This window comes from Oryzias latipes, chromosome 6, assembly GCF_002234675.1.
Source record: "Oryzias latipes chromosome 6, ASM223467v1".
Lineage (NCBI taxonomy): Eukaryota > Metazoa > Chordata > Actinopteri > Beloniformes > Adrianichthyidae > Oryzias > Oryzias latipes.
The window spans coordinates 15,336,292-15,360,577 of record NC_019864.2 but is presented as its reverse complement, the minus strand read 5'-3'; the positions used below and the strand labels follow the sequence as shown (position 1 = coordinate 15,360,577).

The window sequence follows — 24,286 nt, the reverse complement described above, 5'->3', positions numbered from 1 at the left end:
GTTTCAAACTAAACTTCGACTGAATGGATTCTTTACATTCATTTGTTTGTTTTTTGAATTCACAGTTAAATATATTTTATAATGTGCATCCCGGCAATTGTTTATTGATTTGTGAGGTTAAGGTGTAGAAAAAAAATTAAGTTTGTAACAATTATTTATTTGAAACAATTCAATATCTAATTGTAAAAACAAAATTTGAGTACATATTTTCAAAAATATACTATATTCATAATTTTGATAACTGCATCTGAAATATTGGTAAACAGAAAGAGAGAGAGAAAAGGGGGGGGGGGGAGCACAAACTTTTATTGTGAAATAATTGGTAGTCCTTCGCGTGCTGCTTTGCTCACTTCCGGATTAGCGTCTTGCGCACCTGCTGGGGACTTTGTCCCCGCCTCCGCGTCTCATGACGGCAGCTCGTCAGAGAAAGGTGTGTTCTGATCGCGGATCCTCACCTGAACAGAAACCGGATTTAAACCTGGTGGACCTCATCTGGCGCCTTCTGCGGCACATTAACCACAGTTTAACACGGAAATTATCAAAAGAAAGACACATATTGACCTACAATAGGTCTACGAATAAAACGATGGACTTTTCCTGAAAGTAAACATACCAGGAGCACATTCCTGGAGGCTCATCAGACTTCTAAGGCTATGGGTTAATAATTGAATTTTTAAAGACGTTTTGTGTATAGCACGTGCAAAATAAGTTAAGATATAACATCTGAAATAAAAATAAAAACAAACTTTGAAAAAATGTCATTTTTGTGACTTCTTTTAGGCTACTTCCAATAAAAATCTATCTGGAAGAACATACTCACCAGGAAGTAAAATTGAAGCTTCAAATCAAATAAGTGCTATGGATAGCGTGTACTATGAAAGATATCAGTGAACATTTGTTGGTAATGCATACAGTTTATTCTTTTTTTTTTCTTTACTCCAACTATAACTCGCATAAATACCTTAAGATCTTTTTTGTAGGAATACAGAGTTACACTTATAAAACAGTAGGCTTTTGTTTCTAGAAATCCTGTAAATTTAAATGAACATTAAATATTACTCAAAAAGGCAACATTTTGACATAACAGAACTGGCAGTGAAAATACTCTAAATGCTTTCTCAACATGTGAAATCACTTTAGAGTTTAACTATTACACACATAAAAAATAACTGATGAATATCAACCAGCAGCACAGTATGTTGCAAGTACAAGATGGCAGACATTACTTGTTTTTTTCTGTTTATACTCGTACTTTTTTGCAAAGTCTTAAAAAATGTACATTCAAACACATTCTGTGGATTCTTGAGTTCCAGTATCAAAATATTCTAATGGAAAAGCAGAGCAAACAAAGTGCTAGCAGAGTGTGCATTTTTTATATATATAAACAGGCAAGCTAAACACATCAGACCTCTGATCTAGACTCGAGTAAGGAAAGCCAGATTAAGGCTCGCTGGAATCTGAAGGGTCTCCAAAGCCACAGAGGAGGGAGTGAATGGAAAGATAACAGAGAAGATTTTCTTGGCATCCATCATTAAGGTGGCTGAGTCATTCCTGTCTTTCAAAAGGTTCTAAAAGGTTGAGAGGGGGGAAAATTCATTAGAAATGAGTCAAAGGTGTGGAATAAAGAGCATAAAAGTGTATTCACCTTTATAGTTGAGATGAAGGTGGTTGACACTCTCTCTTCAAAATCAATCACTGGTGTGTACAGAGTCAAGACTTTAATGATCTGTTGGGAACAGCAAAACAGTGATCAAGATGTAAACAAATACTGGATGTACAGAATTAGGCAGTGGAGGCTTTGCAGGTGAAGGACCTGTGCGGTTGTGAGGGCAGTGCACATGTTGCAGATCGCCAAGGCGTCAGCCTCAGTTTTTTTCTTTATCTGCAGAAGCTGTGCAGCCTGGATGAGAGGCTCCAGCGACTCTTTTGCACCGCTGTCGGTCAGCTCATTCTCCGCCAGCCACTCCTCCAGCTGCCAGACATTATACCTGAAAACAGACAAGTGTGATATAGGAGGATTTTTTGAGAGGAGTACCATCCAGGTCGGTTCACCTGGCATCATAGTTAAAACATCATGTGGCAAACAGGTTTCCTGTCATCTTTAAAACTTCAATACAGCCGAACTTGATAATTTTCTGTTTTATGTTTATGCTACTGATAAACATTTTTGGATTTAAGTCAAAAGAGTAGTATCTTGTCTATTAAATGTATGCATTTTCCTTTAGTATAATGATTTCAAACCAGTTTACAGAAATATACACAACCATTTACATTTCCTGCTTTCAAATAGAAGCTTTAAGAAGACAGAATTTTGAGCATGGTGTGTATAAAAGGATACGTCTTTGTGTTGGACCTAGAGTTTAGTTTTAGCATTTCTGACAATAAGACTGATGTCATAAGTCAAACTATGTTTTAGAAACACATGTTTTGTAAGAGTCTGACTCTCAGATGTTTAAATATGAGATTATAATGATGTGAATGAACAAAGCTGTGGTCACAGGTCCTACTCTGCCTCTTAACTCTTGTGCTATCTTAGATGACCCCACCCTTACATTGACGTGTTCTCCCTACCATGAAAAGGTGGATAAAGGTAGAAAGATTTCATGTAATCCATGGACACCAATGAGGTTCACAAATCATTGAAAAAAAAAAAAAGGTTCAGAGCACTGTCTAGTGGGTCTAGATGACCCAACTCCCAATGTTAAAGTGCCTAGGATAGCACAAGGGTTAAAGAGTGACTTTATGTGCATTTAATTTTATGAGAAAAAGCATGATCCAGGATTATGCAAAATTCTGGAACATGTGCTTAGATGTTTTCCAAAAGCAGGAATATTCTTTTTTTTGGTTTTAGCACATTTTAAATAATACACCATAAGCAAGCAGGTGATTTCATGATGTGGCACTTTTGTTTGAGCACAAAGATCATCACAGTCCTGGAAAAACAAAGAGAACCTATTTTTTTCCTCTCTTTTCTCCGATTTTCTCTGACGTGTTTTTTATTTTTTTATTTAAAACCATCATGTTTTAGGTCATCTGTAAATGGAGCCACAAAACTCAATTAACCGATATTGATGTCAATAGTTTAAAAGTTCTTACAATTTAAAAAATAACTTCAGGAAAAAATTGAAAAGTGCTTGGTGTGGAAAAGAGCAGAAAGTTGTCATGCACATGAAAGTAATCCATGTCAGAACTCTGATAAAGGAGAACTAATTGCTGGAACAGTCAAATATGGATAAATTTGGATTCTGTCTGGAGAAAGTTACACTAAATAAATAAAGCTTTTCTCACACTTCTAATTTCCTTACAAAAAAGGTCTATTTTAATACCTGATGTGCAGTCCTTTACTCCAGGAACACATGTCCTTTCGCAGCAGCAGGTGGTTTAGTGTGACGGCACCGATAACGTAGAATTCCTGCTTGATGATCTGCTTGACGACATGTACATCCATCCCATGCTGACTCATTGTGGTCAGGAAGACACTGAGACGCTGCAGGAGGACCTCAATTGTTACAGCCCCATCAGAGGTACTGGTGCTCCTCTTTCTCAGACCTGTGGGTTTGGACCCTAACACACCCTGGATTGGCTCGTGCTCCAGCATGCTCGCAACTACAATTGGGGTACAGATTCATCTTAGTAGGTGCATAGTTATCTCACATACTAAATTATATGTGATGAGATCATATCTGCCACACCTATGAGAGGCTGCAGAATGTTGTCCAAGCATTTGATTAGTTGATGGTAAATTTGGATGGCCAAGTCACCAAACAGCTGATGATACTCCGACAGTTCGAAATTGGTTAGGCACTGCTCATTCTGCTTAGCAGTGTTGTGGACCATAAAGGCCTGCAGAAAACGTGGGGTAGAAATGGCAGTGAATAACAACAACAGTCGTAAAGAAATCAAAACGTGGCCAGACTCACTTCGTCTCCACTGTACTGCTTCAGACAGTGCATCAAGCGGCAGGTGTTGGCCAGCCAGAAAGAAATCACCTCAAAATCCTCTCCCTTCCTCTGAAAAACGGTGTCAAAAATCACCTATTTAGAAGAAAACTTGATAACTGGAATAAATGCAGATCTATGTTAAATACTGCACCTTCACCACCCCTTTGATGCTGCTGATGGTGGAATTAAGCAGGGTGCTGACTCTCCTGTCGTCGCTAATGTTGTCTGTGTACCGAAGGCACATGAAGACGATGTAGGCTGGAAGCCCTGGAGTGAAAGTGACAGCCACACCACGAGGCTTCAGATCTGAAAAGATGATAAAATGTCAGAAAAACGATTAAACTTACAAATCCTTGAAAATGGTGAATTTGTCACCGCAGCAGAACTGATGCTCACCAATGATTAAGTATTTGAGCAGGCGACTCAGGTCACTCTCCTTGTACTCCAACATGCCCTGGTACTCCTTCTCTTTACGGGTGATGTTCACCACTCTGACAGGATCAGTTGTCACAGACGCTTGCTGTACACTTGCTAAACACAACAATGGCATAGGCTGTTTATGATTTTTATGCTCCTCAAGATTATGAGAATTGTTTAAAAGCAAGCATTAAATAAGCCAAATAGTGTCAGATAATCATGTAAAATGTGACACTCTTTTCTTTAACAGTATTTTTACTTTTTGAACAGAATGTTGCATTAATAATGTGAGCTAGACTGCAGCATTATGCAATCTTAATGGGGCTACTCCGGGTAAAACTGTCATGCTGTCATACTGTTTTTTTAGAAGAAAAAAAAAAGATAAATAGTACAAATTGATATCTTTTTTATATATAAGCGGCATCCGTACATTTTTTTTATCCTTTTCTTGATTTGATTACCTTCAAAATCTTCCACTTTTTTCATATACATTTTAAGTTGCTTTGTTAACTTGCGGATAGTTTTTTCTTGTTTTTCTTGTTGTTCCATTCGCTCCTGAAATTACACATCCAGATGTCCATTAGTCAAAAAATAACGTTCTACTTCCCAACTTTTTTTTTTTTTTTTTTTTTATTCAACACTAAACAAACATGTTTTTTACCGACACAGCTCTGCACAGTGAAACTAATCACAGAATCAGAAAATGGAGGACGGAAACACTGACAATCCACAACGGGACGTACCAGGTTTTCATTGGTGAGTCGAGTGATTTCATGTTTCAGGCTCGCCTCGATTCGAGCATCTTCAGGCAAAATGAGGCTTTGAGCCAGCAGCTTTTGCTGTTGCTCCTTCTCAGCCTTCAGCTTGTTCACCTCCTCCAGCAGCTTCTGGTACCTCTCATCATGAACACGTTGCTCCTCCTGCATTTGGCACTCTAGTAGCCTGCAAGATGCGGCAAAAGTGTTAAGGAGATAAATCTCGTGCACAAGTTTTATACGCGGCATTTAAGTTTACCTGTTGGTTTCTTTCAGACCTTCATAAGCCAGCCACAACTCTCCATCCTCATTCAGTGCATGGACATCTGTGGATCTGAACATATGCAACATAAAGTGAATCAAAACTCACAAGTTTCTTCCTAAAATGAACTCAACTTTGTAAACTTACTTGTTAACATCTTGAAAAGAAGCGATTTCGCCAAGCTCTAATTTAGCATTTTCTCCAAGGATAGAGTCCTATAAGTCGGTTAAAAATTAGGGATGGAAAGAATAACAAATACATATCAAAATAATTGATCCATTACTTGAAAGTCTCGGTAGTACTTTGTTTAAAACCAGATATAGAAACAAGATTATGTTTGCACAAAGGTATAAAACCAATGGGTAGGTATACAATTTCTGGGAAACATTGTTAGTTTCTCTTCCTGTCCTTTATACGCATGTGTGATGCAAACAAAAAGATATCCAATGACAAGCTTACTTCTACCAAGTCGCGTCAGTTTGAACTGGCTGAAAGTGAAACCAGAGGAAACCATTTGTGTTGTGTGCACTAAACCTAACCCCCTTTATTCCCAACAGCAATGTAAACAATGCTTGAATAAATTCATTTGATACAACTCTTCTTTTTTTTCAACAGACGGAACAAAAACAGTCTTAAAAGACCAAAACTGAAACCAGAATTTATGTTGGAACCCATTATGTCGAAAACATTTTGTTTTTTTTAAACACTAACCTTTCAAATAAAAAGTGCCAGTAAGAAAACAAAAGGAGTTTCTCTGTGTAGAGGAATGTACTTTTATAGTTTTGAATGCAAAATGAATCCTATACATGTATTCATTATTCATCTTCTGCCATTTTATCCCTTTTGGGGTCACGGGGCTGCCGGAGCCAATCCCAGCCACTTGTGGGTGAAGGCAGGGGACACCCTGGGTATTTCAGTCTGTCGCAGGGCCGCAATCACACATCCATTCACACTCACACCTAGGGACAATTTAGAGCCAATTGTTTTTGTTGTTCATGTTTTTGAACAGTGGTAGGAAGCCGGAGACCCCGGAGAAAACCCACGCATGCACGGGGAGAACATGCAAACTCCACACAGAAAGGTCCCCCATTGAGTTACTGTTTCAGGTCCCTTGCCTTCTTGCTGTGAGGCAAGAGCGCTAACTACTGCACCACCGTGCAGCCCACCTATACATATAGATTATTTTTAAATAAAAGGACTGTGTTGTATCACAAAAAGGTTAGTTGAATCTTTTATGGGTCAGTTGATGGACAATGTATTATGATGCATTTCAAATCCCAAGATAGGAAAATGTACATACCCCTAATAAACATAAATAAATAATAAAATCAAAGCCTGTATGTAAAGGAAACTGGTTTATTTGTTACATTAAGCTGGATATTATGTAAGGGGAGAAAAAATAAAACCCTTTTTAATTCTTACCCTGTGTTTGAGCGCCTCCTGACGAACCATATGTGACCGAAGGAGCAGCACTTCGTCTTTCCGCATCTCCAGCTCCTCGATAGAAGAGGTCAGCTGTTCCAGTAATGTCTTATACGGCAAAGAACCAGGAGCAGGGGGGGCAGCATCACTGTTCTCACTGCTCAGAGACTTTCGAAGATCAGTCAGATCCTGCTTCAATTTCTTGTTCTCAGACTCCAATTCTATCCGCTGCATTGAAAGTTTTAGAAAAAAAATACTTTAAGATTTGTTTTCATGAATTTTTCTGTCATTGAGGAAATATAAAGTATAACGGCTGATGCCAACAGACCGAGCTGTACCTTGAGTGTTTCCAGGTCTAGTTCTGTTCTTCCAACAGTGCTCTGCTTTTCAATGTCCTAGAATAGAAAAACAATTCCAACCATAAACTAAATCTTAAACCTATTTTCTTGAAGGTATTATATCGGTAAAAAGCTAAATTCTACCTTTTCTTTTTGTTGTTGGGCTTCCTCATTTTTATCAAGCTGTTGCCATAGTGACTGTTTTTCCTGCTCTAATTCTTTTACTCTTCTCTGGAGCCTAAGAAGAATTGGCAAGTCCACAGTTGTCTTGTTCTCATTCTAGAAAAAAGCAGTAGTTGTCCACAATCAGTCTAAGATTAAATCAGAGTGCTGCACCAATGGAATTACAATGCAGACAAGAGCACAACAGTTTTCCAAAGTTCCAAGAAGTAAAAATGTAGTTTCCTGTTGGTATTTCTGATCAGGATCATCAATCATAGCTTAAAAATACTTGTACCCTCTGTAGTGAGTTTTAAATATTTCCTGTAGTGTTCTCATGGATATTTCCCATTAGATTAATTTGTGAATTAGTGTGTTTTGGAAAAATCAAGTCACAAAAAACAAAAATGACTTAACAGTATTATATCAGCACTATAAATAATCCATTAACTAAGATGCCTTGGTTTTTTTTTTAGCTTAAGCACCATGCAAATGTAATTACATCACATGAATCAGTTTCTGTTCCTGTTTAAAACAACCAAATTACAGCCTCCTCACAATAGGACTGTGTTGAAAACCAGACTTCACCTCTGCTTGGATAACACTGTCTTCCCCCTCAAAGGAGTCTAAGCTCTGAGTAAACTCTGAGGAGTTACTGCTGTAGTTGGAGTCTGTCCTCTTGTGACCACGTTTGCTTGAATTCTAAATAAGAGAAAATGTGTTCAGATTCTACAAAGAGATTTAGGTGTTTCTGTAACTTTTACTCTTTGATGTTGCATCAAAAAGAATGAAATTTGATCTTTAAAATTTGAGTCTGGATGCAGACTTAAGGGGAGAATCAAATTCCTCACATTGCTGAGAATCATCTCTTCCTTCAGGTCTTTGTGTCGTTCCTCCAGGTGTAGGTGTTCACTCAGCAGACTTTGGTAGCGAGACCGTTCTTCTGTTAAATCCTTTTCCAGTTGTTTGGTATCCTCAAAGTTTGCTTTGGTCTCTGAACGGATAAAAAAAAAGTTCAATTTTATTTCATTTAACTATATTCACAGGTGACTTGTGAAGGTCTGGTCTGAATACCTGTCAACTGTTGAGCTTGCTGGATAATTTCCTTGTTTAGATCATCTATGTTGCTCTGCAACAAGGTGTTCTTCAGATTAAGGTCATCCACCACCTAAGAAGTGGACAGAATTGTTTTTAGAAAATACAATTATAGAAAGTAAAAAACAAACATACCATGCACTGAATGGAAATAGCTTAGTTCTGTGTTGTTATTTGTTTACATACTTTTGTGAAAGTCGAAGGCAGCTGAATATAACTGATAAACAACCATTACTGATGTGCAGACATTTGAAAGATAAATGTAAGAATGGCTGTAAAAAAAAAAAAAAAATCAACATTTCCTCTTCCTTTGAAACACAATATTTTCAGGAAAGTTTAATTAAACCACCAGATTTAGGATTAGACAAAAGGCAGGTCATGAAGCTTCATGCAAACCTAAAGTCCAACTCCAATTATTTTTTGTTCTAAGAGACTTTCTAGTTTTGAGCAAAAAAAACCAAAAACAAATTGTGTTGTTTTATGGAACAGTGTCCCCAAAGCGGTGTGGAGTAAGCCTTCCCTCATTTCCCATCATCCCTTCATGTGCATTCTTTCCTACTAGCTTACAGCCCCTCACAACCCAAACTTCATGTTACCAGTGTAACGAAAATGGCGAGCAATATTGGAGCCATCCAGCCGTACAGTTTTGATCCAGATGCCAGCTCAGACGAGGAAACAAAGATGTACATGGATGTATTTGTCTGCAAGTGGATGCATGAGAATGGAGCGGAGCAGGGAGCTTGTTGCCTGCTGACTCTAGCGCCTTCGTCACACCTACAAGCTTTTTTCCCACTTCATTTTTTTGTATGCTCCTGATCCAATTATTTGAATAAATACTCAGAAATGCAAATGTTAGACGCATTTTCTTTAAATATACCCTCAATCAGGAGAAAAATGCTACAAGTCATGTTAAAAACATGACTTTCATTGGAGTGGCTCTCTAAACAAAATAATAATGTCAGAGAAGTTTAATCAAAACATCAAACACCAGATTGGATAAATAGCAGGTTGAAAGCTTTCTGTGAGGTTAAAATGTCATTTATTCCTTCTTAAAGCACAGATGTTTTAGAAAGCATTTACATTTCAAAGAAAATGTATGAAGAGCTTTTAAATCCTGGAACTGGCCTACCTGCTGGGTCTGCTCCTTGTAGATCCTCGTCTGCTCCTCAAGTTCATCTTTTTCTCTGCAAGTGGTTTCTAGTTTTTGTTGCAGGAAGGAAAGTTGCTCCAGCAGTGAAGGAACCGTCTCTGCTTTGGCTCGGGTTTCCTCCTCAGATCTTCGTAGACTTTCTATCTCTCTGCTTTGTCTTTCTCTCTCAAGAGTGAGAGTCTTCTCCAGAACAGACAGTCTTTCACTGAATTCCTTGTTTTCTTTTTGCTGCGGGGGGGGGGACAAAACACATGCTTAGCATGTGATGCTGTGTGACAACTCCCAGAGACCGATAATGTTTCAGTTTCTAGACTAGTGTAAAGTTTAGGCCATTGTTTTAAACATAATTCTCACCTGCTCGTTTAGTTTCTGTTGGAGTTGCACAATTTTGTTCTCCATGCCAACGTTGAGATTCTTGAAGTGCTCCACAGAGCGTGCCTCCACTTTCAGCTTCCTCAGTTCCTTCTTGGCCTTGATGCGACGCACACAGCTCTGCAGCAGGACGACGGCAGCGAGAGTGCGTCTGTAGTGCTGCTTCGCCAACCAGCCTCTCACCCACTTCTGAATGATCACTGCCTTTTGCTCAAACAGCAGCTGCAACAACAGAGACGAGTGCTAAATGTCAGATTGGACAAGGTGACATCACTTCCTGTTCCCAACAATTTGCAAATGTTTTAATCACCAAGATGAAGTTATTTCTGACTTCTCAGTAAAATAGCATTTGGGGGGGAGGTGACTAGGCTGAGTACCTGGAACCCCTGACCTGAGATACGATAAGTCAGGGGTTCAAATCCCAGCCTTGACAATCATTGTGTCCTTTGGCTAGACGCAATGCCCTCATAAGAACATAAGAAACCTTTGTGTCTCAGAGGTTACTCCATTGCACCACTAGTTTTTTTTTTACTAACAAAAACCCATTTCACATAGTGAAAAGTCACTAAATATTTTCCTTTCATAAATAAATGTTAAAAAATAATGTCAAATAAATCATAATTTTTTTTTGGATGAAGTTTGAATACCTTATAATACTGCTGTTTGGCCATGTGAGCCCTCAACATGCTCTGAATTGCAATGGCTGCAGAGCGCTTCTGCAGGTAGCGTTTCCTTTCCAACCACATGCGGACATTGCACTGGATGGTGACGGCTGCCCTCGTTTGTCGCAGAAAGTCAACATACCTGAAGAAAATAAACATCAATTGAAACACTCTTTTGATGAGCTCATTAATAGATGAAACTTAAAAAACTAATTTAAACAATAACAGAATTATATGTGAACAAGCTGCTGCTTAGAGTTGGCTTGTCTGGTTTAACACATTCCACATCTTTATCAATGAAACATTCACTTTTTTTACCCTGCAGATCAAGAATGTCTCCCAACAGATAAACATTTTACCCTGATTTTATCACATCCACTTTGAGGACAAAACTATTACTTGTTATCGCATTTCTTTAAGGGTTTTTGATATTTCTCCAGTTCCATCATTCCTCGTTTTGATTGAACTGCTCACCTCCGCGCCTGGTGACCACGTGTGTATTTCTGTATGGTGATGACAGACCGTCTCGTCTTAAGGTACTTTCTGCGAGCCAGCCAGCAGCGGATAGTCTTTTGGATGGAGACGCAGGCCAAGCGTAATTTATCGGACCGGAGCTTCTCCAAGTACGCCACTTGTCCAGCTCTAAAGAAGATTTTGTTTTTGCCAAACTGGTATTTCTCCTGGTTCTAAAATCAGAAGCACAAAACACAGCACTGCAGGTAACATATTACATTTTAGTATAAGTCTGACATAAAAGATAATTAAAATCTGACCTTAATTAGTTTTTCTAAGAGATCTTTGCAGGTCTGTTTTCTATCAGGAAGCACATCCTTCTGCTTCATCAGGACTCGATAACGAGTAAAGAATTCCGGATAGCTCCATCTGTGGTATTGATATCATAAAAATAATGAACACATGACTACAATAAAAAGCTGCTTAACCATATCAATGTCTATGCAGTAGTTCATAGTACAAAGCCGTAGCTGAAATGTCACCTAGAAGGGAATCCCGCTGCTGAGATTCGTATTGTTTCGAGGACGCCGCACGCTCTTAGCTGCTGCACAGCCCTGACAGGGTCCAACCTTTATGGAAAGGAATCAAACCAATTGCAAGAAAAGGAAAAATTACACGTGGATACAGGTTGGACAGAAGGAAACAGAAAGTTACAAAATCCTCACACGAACGGGGCTTTAAGGTCATTTGGTTTGATGCAGCGCACATAGTGCGGAGTTGTTGAATTTAGCGTCTCCATCAGCAAATGCAAAGACTGTCGAAACTGAATGAAAACAACAATACACCTGAATGAAATTAAATGAATATGAAAAAATGTACCAGAAAAACACAACCATAATGCTAAGCTGCTGCAGAACCCACTAAAACAAATTTAATTTTCTAAACTAGCCATTTCATTTCCATCAGAAGTCCTGTTGCCTCCCAGAGATCGTCTTACCTGCAGTCCAACCGTCTTCTTATTGTCTCTCTGACTTTGTCCAGCTCTTCCAGGTGTGAGTTTGTTAGGAGAACCTGTTCCCTTGTCATCTTCATCAAACAGTTTCAGCAGAAAATCAAACTGAAAAGATCAAATTTAAAGATTTAACAAGTAAAACACACACTGTACAGCAGATGGCAGTGTTGTCAACACATAACTCAAGGCTGACTGCACTTCCTCCAATAGATATTGCTGAACAATTCCAGGGTGTGTACCCACAAGTTACAACATACTTATCAGGCATTTCTTCTTGGCTATTACAAAGGTGTTTACATGCAGCTCAGAGAGACACTAGGATGAGAGTAGAGGAACATCCTTTTACCTTCGTTTTTTTCAAAGCATTGATCTGCTCCTCATTGACCGTGTCCTTATTTTTCTCTAAGAATCCCAGACATTGGTACTCCACCTGGACACATGGAGTCAGGTCTCAAGCCAGATCCAAACCATTACTTATGCATAATGACACATAAAGACCTTCCTCTGCATAACCATGCTAACCACGGTCTGTCCAGCATGAGTCTTTCACCTTGTCAGCAAAGTGGTGGATGATGAAGGCTCTGTTTGATAGCCTTGGCTTTTCAAAGTGAGAGTTCTGCTTCAGGAGGATGTTGTAAAGTTTCTGTGTCCACGTGTCATCAGAGCCTTTGGGCATCTATGGAACAAGAAATGGCAGAGTCAGCTAGTCCGGGCATTACTCACAACCTCCACTCACAGTGAGGCGGAAAGGGCAGAGTGCTGTGAGCAGGCCTTCAGTCAGGAAAACAAAACTGCCTTTTCTTTTCTTTTTTTTTTTTTGTACCTTGCACTCCTCATCCAGAAGGTCCAGCACTCCAAGCTTGGCTTCAATGAGGTTGATGCAGGGCTGGTTGTCATAGAAATCGATCAGTGTCCAGGGGATCCCCTCCCTCATGTACTCCTCTTGATCCAGTTTAAAAACATGCTGGTGGGAAAGAAAAAGAAAATGTGTACATGCTTTTTTGCGAACACAGAAAAGCTCGTACTGAGCTGGACTCCCACCAGGTTGAACTGCTGTTGAAGCTTCTCGTTGGCGTAGTTGATGCAGAATTGTTCAAAGCTGTTTACATCAAATGTTTCAAATCTAAAAATAAGAGAAATGTGTAATGAAACTAATCTGTGGGACATTTGTGAAGAAGTAAAAACAAACAAAGAAGAAAACGTACCCATAAATATCAAGCACACCAATGAATGAGTTTTGTTTTCCTGTGGATTTTAAGGCACCGTTTACACAGCCTACAATCCAGCTGAAGAGCCTGGCATAAATGTGTTTGGCAAGGGCATCCCGGCCCTGGACTGCATTCACTCGAGGAACGGGCTTCACAAAGCTTTCTTTGGATGTTTTGAGTTTCCTGTGACAGAGCCAGTGGGCCGTTTCCTCACAAGGCACTCCCATCAGCTCACAGAAAACCATCATGTGGACATCATCGGGCTGAAAATACAAGCACAGCAAGGATCTCACCTGGAAGAAGATCAACATAATTACAAAAGAGAAGACACAAATTATGAGTGTTTACCGAGATACTACTCCGATCTCCTGACTGATCTTTAATCTCAACATTGCTGAGATGAAGGAGCGCTGACAGAATTTGATAAATCTCCATTTGATCCTCTTCTTCCATTCCTATGACAACATAAAAAAAATATGAAAAAAATATATTTTTAAAGAATAATAGAAAGATTTGTTTTTACTCTGACATATTTTCACCTAGAAGAGAAAATGCCCTCCTGGTGCTGCACAGTTCTTTAGCATCGTTTACTCCATCTATGATGGGACTCTGACCCTGTTTAGTGCAGTGGAAGTCATCTGCACAACCTGAAAGCAAAAAGTAAACAGAACGTCACTCTTTTTTTCATCCTTATCGACAACTGCCACTGCAGTAACTAAAAAGAGCTAATCAGGAAATTAGGAAACCATGTCATTCACAATTTACATACATACCCAACTTGAAGGTTTTGAACTCTGGTAAATGTGAAGAGGCACAGAGCTGGTAGAATATATGGTAATTTCTTTCTCCATGAGCCTAGAAGGTATTAAAAGAGAATTGAAAACCAAACCTTTAAAACTGCATTTAAAAACAGAGGAAAAAGGTGTTTAGTATAATTAAACATGATAGAAAAAATCTGTTAATTTTTAATAATTAATCACTTTTTTTTCCAAGTAGGAACCTCCTTTTGCCGGTGGACAAGGACAACAATCATCAGTAAAATTCATACAATGCCCACACACTCAATACAATCCAGACAGTTTCAGGCCTGCTGCAACAACTAAATTAAAAGTTTAAACATGAGCTAAAAAGTGAGAAGTATGACTCAATTTTACCTGAAACACAACTCTGGACTTTTCTAATAAGTAGGTTCTCATGTTGGCTCCAATTATACAGTACTTTTTGTCAAATCCAATCTCAATGTACTTCCCAAAGCGACTGCTGTTGTCGTTCCGTGTCGTCTTGGCATTCCCAAAAGCCTAAATAAAATAGAGATTAAAAGAGGACCTCAACAGTGACACTATTTTGCATGGCTCTGCTTTCAGGGTTTCCCGTTACCTCCATGATGGGACTGGATGCCAAAACTCGCTCCTCAACATTGGCCTCCCCAGAAGAGCAGCTGACTGTGGCGAAGTAACGCATGGCGTACTTAGCAGAAACGGTTTTGCCTGCTCCAGATTCCCCACTGATAATGATGGACTGGTTTCTTTGATCTCTGAGGGGAAATGAAAGTCAATTCAAGAGTGAATTTGCTTTGAGTTGTAATTTTTGAGGGGCGGACTCAAAACCTGGCCATTTGCTTATAAGCTTCCTCAGCAACTGCAAAGATGTGAGGGTCCATGTCCCCCATGTTTTGCCCACTGTAGGCATTAATGATGTCGGGTTCATAGATAGGCAGGCTCTCGTAAGGATTGATGGCAACCAGGACAATTCCTAGATCCCAAAGAGAGTATAGGTCAAACACATTGAATTAACACCGACTCTTTCATACAATTCAAATTATTTTTTCAAGGAATATATATTTGCGCCCAACTAGGCGATATAAATAACAGCAACAATGCAGAAAAACTGAATATTTCCAAAGTGTCTGAAAAGTTTTTTTTAACTTATTTCTTGGTGGCAGAAAACCAAAAACAGGCAGAATAGAAAACTAAAAAGGTTAGGTTAATACATTTGAATTTGTACTCCTATTGCAGTACATTACTAATAAATCTTTTTTTTTACTTGAATGTGATAATGTAAAGATTTTTAATGAAAAACTTGTGTCTTGTAATGCTATCCTTTAAAGACAAATATTGTTTAGTAAAATTTGAAATTCAAACAATTCAAGAGGCAGATTACGTTTTCAGAATATATATCCAAACACACACACACACACACGCACACACAAGCACAAACGCACACATGCACGCTATATGAACTAGTGCTATATACCTTTACAGGTGGCCTGCGTCACAATAATCAGCTTACTGTGCTGCAGACTATGTCAGCACATGCAGTGAGTAAGGCTCCAAAGTCTACAGTGACAGTGATAATGACAGTTAAAGGGAATGAAGCTCATTACCACAGTATGTGTAGATCAGCTTGGAGTCGATGAAGCGCACTTTAAGGTTGTGCAGCACCGCTGGCTCGTGAAGGTAGCTGAGAGCTGTCAGGTCATTTTCCCCTACCAGGATGTCAGGGTTTCTTAGAGGGGGCAGGCTGGTGGTTTGGGGGTTTATTTTGTGTTCCACATTCTGAAAAAGATATCAAATAAAAGCCAGATTTTATTATGAGCCAGCAAGAAGTTGTGGATTGCTAAACTGAAAAAGTCAATTTAGGTGGGAAAAAAACACTGCTCGGCCTTTTCCTATTACTAATGATAAGGCTTTGCCTCATTTCCATGCCTGGTGTGCATGTCTAAACCTGACACAGCAGCTGCTACAAGCAGTGAAACTGAACAGGAAACCTTCAAAAGTACAATTTAATCCACCACTGCATCTATTTAGAAAGAAATACCTCAACACGTCATTTTCAGAATTCTGGCAAACTACAAACAAATGCAAGAGAAAGAGTTACTCTTGCAAAAGTAATGTTGAGGTTAATGTCAGAGTTTCTGCTTCTGTCAGATCTTTACGCCTGTTTTCCATCAGAGTCCCTGCATCCCCATGGGTGTGTCATGCATGTCACCGCCTCACCGTGCCATCCTCCAGCTGCAGGCACAGCGTCAGGTCGCCGGGGGTGTAATCTTTGGTAAGCTCTGCCGACTGCCACACTGTGGCTGCATCTGGGAGCCAAACGCGGGCATGCTGGATAAAGCATGATAATAGTAAAATAAAAGCTATAATAGTCGACCCTTCCAACATCAGCTCCAAGAAACAGCTTGTAGAAAGAAGTCACAACAAGTGATTTTTAAGTGTGGAAAGTTAAGTTCCGCCGACTGAACTGCCTACCTTGGAGTAAAGTTCAGAGGTTGCCATGTCCTGCTGCCTGCTCAGTGAGCCTTTGGTGAAGATGTCCTCCTTTGTCCATAGAAAGACGCCTGGTTCATGTTACTCCCTCAGCCCTGAGGAACACTTCTGTGCTCTTCGGAATTCGCAGCTCTCGCGGCCACACCGGCGCGTTCAGCCTCCACACGCTGTCAATCACCGGCGGCGCATGCCACGACGCGTTTTTACGCATGCAAAGCCAAGCGTGCCTCCCAGCGGCCACCCAGCCCCACGGCCCAAAATCAAACCCGCGACTTGCAAGTCGGAGCGAGACAGAAGATATTAAATTCCAACCACTTTTTTGTCAAGTTCTTTAATCATCACTTCACTCTATTATGCAAAATAGATTTTCATGTTAATAAATGAGAAAGTCAGTCAAAGGGGAGCATTACTGCGTTTTCTCTGGATTCATAATTTCGTTCAGCTAAAATGTTTACGTTTAAACAGCAATGTTAGGAAGATCCACCATTCTTTTCTTTGAGGCCTGATGCAGCTGCAAGGATCTTTTTGCAAATTGTTAGCCTTCGTTTACATATCACTCTACGGAGCCCCGGACACGACATTAAAACATGTTCCTCAGAATAATTTCTGCCATCAAATTAGTGTTTTGTGCACACAAAAAAGCATAAAATAACATTTTGTGGCCACAATTTAACATTTTAATAGTATTTTGGGGACACGAATTTGGATTTTTAGGTGCAAATTAGTGGTAGGGATTGAAGATACTGAAATATTACTCAAAAATTCTAACTTGTGCCAAAAAAATACTAATTCAAGAGCACAAAATTGCTAACTTGGACCCCTGAACAACCAAATCTGTTGCCCAAAACATACTAATATGGATGCACAGAATGTTAATTTGTACCCAATAGAAACTAATTTGTTCACACAAAATGCTTTGTTCTTCCTAAAAAACTTCTTTTGTTTGCAAACAGAATACTGACTTGTGCCCAAAACATACTGATTTGAGTGCACAAAATGCTCATTTGTGCCTAAAAATAAAAAAATCTGTGAACATTATATGCTAATTTGTGCCCGAAATATACTGCCCAAAATATAAAATGCTATAATATTCCCAAAATATACAGATTTGTGTGCACAAAATGCTAATTTCTGCACAAAAAAATACTGATTTGTGCCCTCAATACATCAATTTGTGGACTCAAATTGTTAGTTTGAGGGAATAATTTTTTTTTTTAAATCATGTCCAGGACTTGCCTTCTCTTATAGAAAAAATAAGTCACACGTGTGGGATACTTAGATGATACATGTTCCCTTCTTTAATATAGAATTCTTGATAAGAGCACAAAAACATTTTTGTTCAGTGTGAGATCTGAAAGGTCTGTTGACTGCAGCTGGCACATAAAAATATGCCGAGCTTGTTTTTAGATTTCTATGGATGGCTTTTTTTTTTCTAAGATGTTCAACAAAAGAGAAAAAATATTTTTGCTTCTTGCTTTCATATTATAGCAGTTTTCACAATAACTCTTTTTTTGTTACTTTCTCAGTTTAGACAGTGGTCAGCTACAGGCAAGATGTTTGAAAGAACCCCAATCTTAAAACTATAATTAAGAGTAAAAATGAATGTAAAATAGCACTTACACATTACTATGATGTCATTTTCTTGGTGACAGAGTTTATTAGCTACAAATAAGATAATACCCTGCCCCAGTTATTTAAAAAGGATTTAAAAAAAAAAAAAGGAAGTGTTGCATCAAATAGGAAAATTAAATCTAAGGCAGAATTCGCAAAGATATTAACAAAAAAATGTATATATTGCTACCCGAACCCACAAGCTCCCTGCTCCAAGCTCTCAGTATTTGGACGGGAAGAAGGGTGGGGTTGCTCCACGGCAAATGTTCAGGCCAAACCTCAGAAGCGAAATTCTACTGAACTATTAAATTTTTTTTTTATTATTTTGGCTTAAAAAAAATGGCATCTTCATAATTAAAAGACCACTAAAAATGGTTTTACAATGGATCAAAAGATAAACAGAGTGGGTCTTTAAGTAATGCTTCTCTACAAAAATACAGTTTTCCCTAACTCCACCCACTATAACCACCGCTTTTGATACTTGTCAACTAGGTAGACCTCAGTTTATTATCTTAGTCATAAATAAATAGTTACTTCTGTTGTACTTGTGCAAAATACGTCTGACTTGCAAATTGTCATATACATATATTTTAAAGACAGAATTAGTAAAATATTAAATCTGACAATGAAGTAACTAAAGTATCTTCTTAAAACACTGAAAAAGGTCCCAGTTGTCCTTTGCCAGCACTGCAGCCCTGCAATTTCAAAACAAAATTTGCAATAACTGAACACAAAGACCATCAAATGCAAGATATTATGCAAAACTATTTTATTTACAAAACCAATGGCACAGTTTATATGCACAGCCAATGCACTTGCACACTATAAACATGTTCTGGGAAGTTCTTCTCATAAAATTGTTAAGCATTTCTAGTCAGAGAAAGTCACTTCAGGCAAGAATCAACAACACAAATTCTCGCTGATGGAGCAAATATTGCTCAGGAGCAACAACGGTTTCACTGCTTTAAAGGTCAGTAGATTTGAATGAGATGGAGCGCAAAGCAGCAAGTCATCGCAAAAAACAATGTTGGGGAGCATGAAGTGGACACAACTGGCTAAATTTCACTCGCTTTAAAGCACACAATTAAATAAAACCACACAATCAGAAAAGTACATAACGTGGACAAAAGAGAAGAATTGTGAAATTTTTCCTGTAGGAAATTTTAATGAACTACTCGATTCCTCAATTAGTAATAAACACAGGAACGTATTTGGCTTAATAAATTTTGTTCTTAAAGCCGAAAGCAAAACCTGAAGAAATGTAAACGGCATGCAGATATAAAGTGAAATATGGAATGGTAGCAAAACAGTGAAAGTAAAACCCTCAACCAGCAAGTTTGCTCGTCACCATGCTGGTCTTTCTGTGAGGCAGATCCTGAGGCGTTGGGATGTGCCCCCCTGTGATCTCAGTCTTCTCTGCTGGGGCAGACGGCAGCTGCTTGTTCTTCATTTTTGCCTTGGCCATATTGTAATCACCAGAGTCAAAGTATTTTTGCTGGAAACAGAGATAAATGCATATATTAGAGATCCGGGGCCAAAAAAAAAAAAAAAGGAGGAATGGAAGGAGTTGAATCCCAGACTCACCCCTCCTTTCTGAAGTCGTTTCCTGAGAAAATCTGAGCCCCCTGGTTTGGCTCCAAGGTTGGGATACCTGGCCTTCAATTTGGCCTCCTCTGATTTTTCTGGACTGATCACGGTTTCCTCCATTTCCTGTTGGAGGGGGGTGGATCCGACAACAACCAGAAAATCTTTTTTAAAATTAGGCATGAACCTGGTTTAACATGAGTTAAGTCAACGAGATGTTATTCTGAAAGATGCCTCTGAATGTGAGGAAGAAGTCAGGAGGGAAAGTAAACATAGATGTGCAGAAAGCTAGCATTGATCTCGAGGCAAGCTAGCGTGGCTAACTGTAGCAGCAGTCATTGTTAGCTTTTTTTCTTTAAATGCACCACTCAAGTTTTATTAGCATCCACCCAAGTCAAACAATCTAACTTTAACCTAAAGTCAACAAAAACCACAAAATTGCTCAAATTACAAACCATATTTTTATTTTACATTTCTGACCAGCTAAGCAACACAAAGCTAGCCCACAGGCTAACTTTGTTACCGCCTGCTAATTCTCCCCGATTTGAACAGCAGCTAGCTACTGAGTTAGTATAAAACATGTCTCCGCTAGAATCTCCGTTAACCTGCTGTTCGTCTGAAGCCTTCGTCTCGTCATTTTCCTCCGACATCGCTGCCCCGATAGCCTCGCTGTGAGCGCTCAGATGAATATGCAACCCGTGGGTCCGCTTTAGTGATTTGTGGAGGATGTGACTGTGAGGCAGCAGTTACCCCAGCAGCGAGGGCGGCAGACAGCCTGTCACTGTCACGCACGCAGGCCCTCCTCTCCAGACAGGACGCTAAATCGAGACCAGAGACTCATGCGGCACTGATCAGACTGATCTGATCACTGTGGTGGATTATTTATTTAACCGTCATTTACAAAAAGAAAGAATAAATGATAAACTTGAAATGGTTGTTTTGGAATGTATTTATAAATATGCGCACTTACCTTTCTCTATATCTGAAATGGGGCCTATTTTATAGCCAAGTTGTGTTAATGTTCTGAATATCCTTTATTTACAATACAAACTTACATGTGCAATGCAGAAAATGTATAAAGCGAGGGTGCATAATCATACATAATAGTCAAATCTAATTACAAAAACTATTCCTAGAAAAGAAATCTAAAGTATAGCTGATATTAGGTTTTCTATTCTTAATTTGAGCTTCTTTTAGATAAGGGCTCTGCAACCTGCGCCTCATGTGGCTCTTTTAACACTCTGCTTTGGCTCTCGGGCTAAAAAAAAACAATTTAAGATAGTAATTCTAAAAGTAAACCTTACTTAGTCATTGATAAAAAAAGAAATGTATGGCTGAAGTCCTTCTATTGCAGTAACATTAGGCGCACAGGTTTGTAATCCTGAACAAAACTTGAGTAAAATGTCTGATCTTCTGCATTAGTTAGTAAGGAAAAGGAAAAACATGACAACACTCAAAAGTGGTTTAACAAGAGAAAAAAAAAAGTGTCTGTTCAAAAGTCGTCATTGGATTACATTTCCTGCAATGGGACGATCTTTTTTTGCTCAGGGTGTCTAATTATAAAAGGAATTTATAAGACCCTTTGTTAAAAATTATTATAATTTTATATTTAGAAAAACTTTTGTGTATGTATGTATGTGTGTGTGTGTCGTAAAATCTTCTTCAAAGGCTAAGTAAGACTGTGGCTCCTACAGGGATCAGTGAGAAATTGTCCCAAATGGCTCTTTTGCAGATCCCTGTTGTAGAAGTTATCACAGTGAAAATATGTTTACTAAGATCTTTCATGACAACCCTCAGCATTTATCCAAACTTGGGACCGCCACATTAAAGCACTGCACCTGCACTTGTGGATGCATTATTTGGCTTCTTGGTGTACACTTAAAATATTTTGTGTATTCTTACCCTTTTTTTTCCAGAATAAAACCTTTACAGATACTGATCAAATCAGGCAAGTAATTCATGTTCCTGGCATTTCTGACAGATATATCAGTCATAAAACTATGATACCCACTTGTGAACATTGTGCGGGTCTATGGGAATCACGATAAACTAGATCCAAAAAGCTATGAGAGCAAAAAATAGCTTTCTAATAATTTCAGAATCTAGGTGAACTCTTAATTCCCTCTTCAGACGGTCCATGCCAAACACCATTTGGAAGATTCCCCTCCTCTGTTAAAGCAGAGTACATGCAAAGCTCCGTTTCAACATGTGGATGGTGAATGGTTGGCAAAAATGTTTGGGTTTGAAACAATGCACGAGATGAGCACTACCAAGTTATAAATATTTGTCAATAAATTATTTGGGGTATTTATCAAACAAACTTTTCTCAGTTTTCTGTAGGCATATTCAAAGTTCTCACAATCAGACCAAAATGGTTCATGGGATGGCTTTGAAACTTAAAATAGGCAAGATAAACTAGAAATTTTCCACTAAAACAAACATTTATTGTTGATTTGGACATTTTATACCGTTTCCTAAGTGCAACCTGATGATTTTAGATCACAGAATGAATAAGGCTCCACATCCCAAAAAAAAAACAAACAGGAAGGGTTTTCTTAGCAGGTACACTATTGTCCTTTCACAGCCAGATCAAATTCAAAGTTGAAACACACCAATTGAAAAAAATAAAATAACTGAAGTTTACCCAAAGAAACAAAACATTTGGATTTAAGATAAATTATCTTCATCCCCAACTTCCATGTCTTCTTGTAATCTTTGCACCATTTTGTCTTCCAACTGTTTGGCCTTTCCTGTTAAATAAAAAAAGAGAAAAATACCATGAACAATACTGACAATCGGAGTCAAAGAGTAGGTGCATAGCCTGAATGTGGCAAATTTGTGTGTGTGTTTTTTTTTTTTTAAAGTTCTCAGCAGAAAAGACTTGTACAACACTGACGTCCTCTTGGAGCTGCTACAATTACTCTACGTGACCTTACATGTGACCTTACCTGCATGTGGTGCTTTGATGAGGTGAATGTTTTTCTTCACTTCGCTGATGGTCTCTACTTTCTCCAACTCTTTGCCCTTCTTCAACCTACACAGCAAAGAACAACCCCGATGGTTTGCTGTATAATCCTGGAAAATGTTCTTGTGTCTGAATAATATATTTGGGGCACTGATCTTACCTGTTCATGATAAACTGTGCCTGTCGTTTCTGTTTTATTTTTTCCACCTTCATCATTGCGTCCACTGTGTGAAGCATAAACAGAGAAACATGAATCTGCCACTCAGAACACAAAGGGAAGTTTGTGCCACATGAATTCATGTCCACATTACCTGTCTTGTTCCACAGCTCCCTGTTGTACTTAACAGGAATATTTCTGCGTTTCTCAAACTCCAAAGCGTTGTCCTGAAAAAACAGTAATTGTTGGACAGAGAAGGAACAAATATCTGCTTCTAGGCAAACAAACAAACATGGAGAAACGTCTTACAACTGTCAGCTCTTTCCCAGATGCCTTTCTGAATGCTTTAGTCCATCTTGTTTTTCTTGGGTTACGCTTTTTCTTGAAGTTCCTGTGGCATTTGGATCTGCAGAATCTGAAAGTCTAAAATGAACGATAAAAAACGAGAGTATTAAATAAATTAAAAATAGGAGAATAGCCCGAGGACCACTTGGCATTGCAGTGCACATTCCAACAAATACATGTCTATTTGATATATATGTACACACACACACCCTCAGTAGTACAAAGACGGCGAACCATCCATCGACTTTCCCTTAACCCTTGTGCTATCTTAGATGACCCCACCCTTAAATTGATGTGTTCTCCCTACCATGACAAAGGTGGATAAAGGTGGAAAGATTTCATGTAATCCATGGACATCAGTGAAGATCACAAATCATTGAAGAAAAAAGGTTCAGCGCTCTGTCTAGTGGGTCTAGATGACCCAACTCCCAAATGTTAAAGTGCCTATGATAGCACAAAGGTTACATACCATCTCGTTGACTGCACTTTTACTGTTTGTACACCAGAGGGCGCACTTATTCAGAATAAATGACAAACCCGATCTGACTTCGGGGCCTCCGTTATAACTCTTATTAAATTGTCAAAAGGCATACAGAACCCAGTATTATAAATTCTGATTTGTATTTTTGGTACATAGTTCTCCCACTAAATAATTAGTTTGGTTATTTGCTAAACACACTTAATTTGTTTTGGTCCCACGCGAGACCAGCGAACTCGTCACGTGTCATCATGAAAAACAATAGCTCCCGTTTGACTCCATCCACTGAATTTACGTCACTGTTTAGGCAGACAAATGGTACCGTACCTTGCAGTCGTTTCGTACAAACATAACCCCGTGACCGGGGTACACTGGTCCCGAACAGAAATAACACTTTTCGATGCGCATTTCGGCAGCGGGCCTGCTGCGTGTAGCAGCTCCAAAAACAAGACCGTCCCTTCCTTCTCTTCTTCGTGTTCTCTGCTCGGAGCTGACAGCCCCTTGTTGGAGAAGTGCTGCCCCCTGCTGCACCAACAGGGTCATGATTTTAGATCTGTATTGAAATCTTTGTGACTATTTACATGTTTATCCTATTTTTCTATTTAAAAAAAAATTAAAAGGTTGTTTTCAA

General features: G+C 38.9%; 3 protein-coding genes across 3 annotated transcripts; all 3 read right to left on the bottom strand.

Annotated features, from left to right (window-relative positions):
* Positions 1–894: 894 nt before the first annotated feature.
* Positions 895–16,684, bottom strand: LOC101173462 (unconventional myosin-Va). The gene is made up of 40 exons (XM_011476020.3): positions 16,498–16,684; positions 16,243–16,353; positions 15,630–15,801; positions 14,854–14,998; positions 14,624–14,780; positions 14,401–14,544; positions 14,020–14,101; positions 13,786–13,893; positions 13,595–13,701; positions 13,244–13,509; positions 13,080–13,161; positions 12,862–13,002; positions 12,589–12,714; positions 12,385–12,468; positions 12,024–12,143; positions 11,752–11,849; positions 11,569–11,655; positions 11,347–11,455; positions 11,048–11,259; positions 10,559–10,715; positions 9,894–10,133; positions 9,519–9,767; positions 8,369–8,462; positions 8,146–8,288; positions 7,883–7,996; positions 7,280–7,414; positions 7,136–7,192; positions 6,798–7,025; positions 5,523–5,590; positions 5,373–5,447; positions 5,102–5,300; positions 4,820–4,913; positions 4,338–4,472; positions 4,093–4,247; positions 3,921–4,010; positions 3,693–3,843; positions 3,327–3,606; positions 1,814–1,988; positions 1,646–1,726; positions 895–1,568 (listed from the first exon to the last, which is right to left on the bottom strand). Exons 1-40 carry the CDS (start codon positions 16,522–16,524, stop codon positions 1,416–1,418), a joined length of 5,451 nt encoding a protein of 1,816 aa, XP_011474322.1. The 5' UTR covers positions 16,525–16,684; the 3' UTR covers positions 895–1,415.
* Positions 16,685–18,872: 2,188 nt separating this feature from the next.
* arpp19 (cAMP regulated phosphoprotein 19) lies at positions 18,873–20,519 on the bottom strand. The gene is made up of 3 exons (XM_004069573.4): positions 20,316–20,519; positions 19,711–19,836; positions 18,873–19,621 (listed from the first exon to the last, which is right to left on the bottom strand). Exons 1-3 carry the CDS (start codon positions 20,358–20,360, stop codon positions 19,451–19,453), a joined length of 342 nt encoding a protein of 113 aa, XP_004069621.1. The 5' UTR covers positions 20,361–20,519; the 3' UTR covers positions 18,873–19,450.
* Positions 20,520–22,132: 1,613 nt separating this feature from the next.
* rsl24d1 (ribosomal L24 domain containing 1) lies at positions 22,133–24,132 on the bottom strand. The gene is made up of 6 exons (XM_004069572.3): positions 23,983–24,132; positions 23,142–23,255; positions 22,987–23,059; positions 22,836–22,899; positions 22,659–22,744; positions 22,133–22,460 (listed from the first exon to the last, which is right to left on the bottom strand). The coding sequence occupies exons 1-6, from the start codon at positions 24,061–24,063 to the stop codon at positions 22,378–22,380; spliced, it is 501 nt and encodes a 166-aa protein (XP_004069620.1). The 5' UTR covers positions 24,064–24,132; the 3' UTR covers positions 22,133–22,377.
* Between the last annotated feature and the right edge of the window lie 154 nt (positions 24,133–24,286).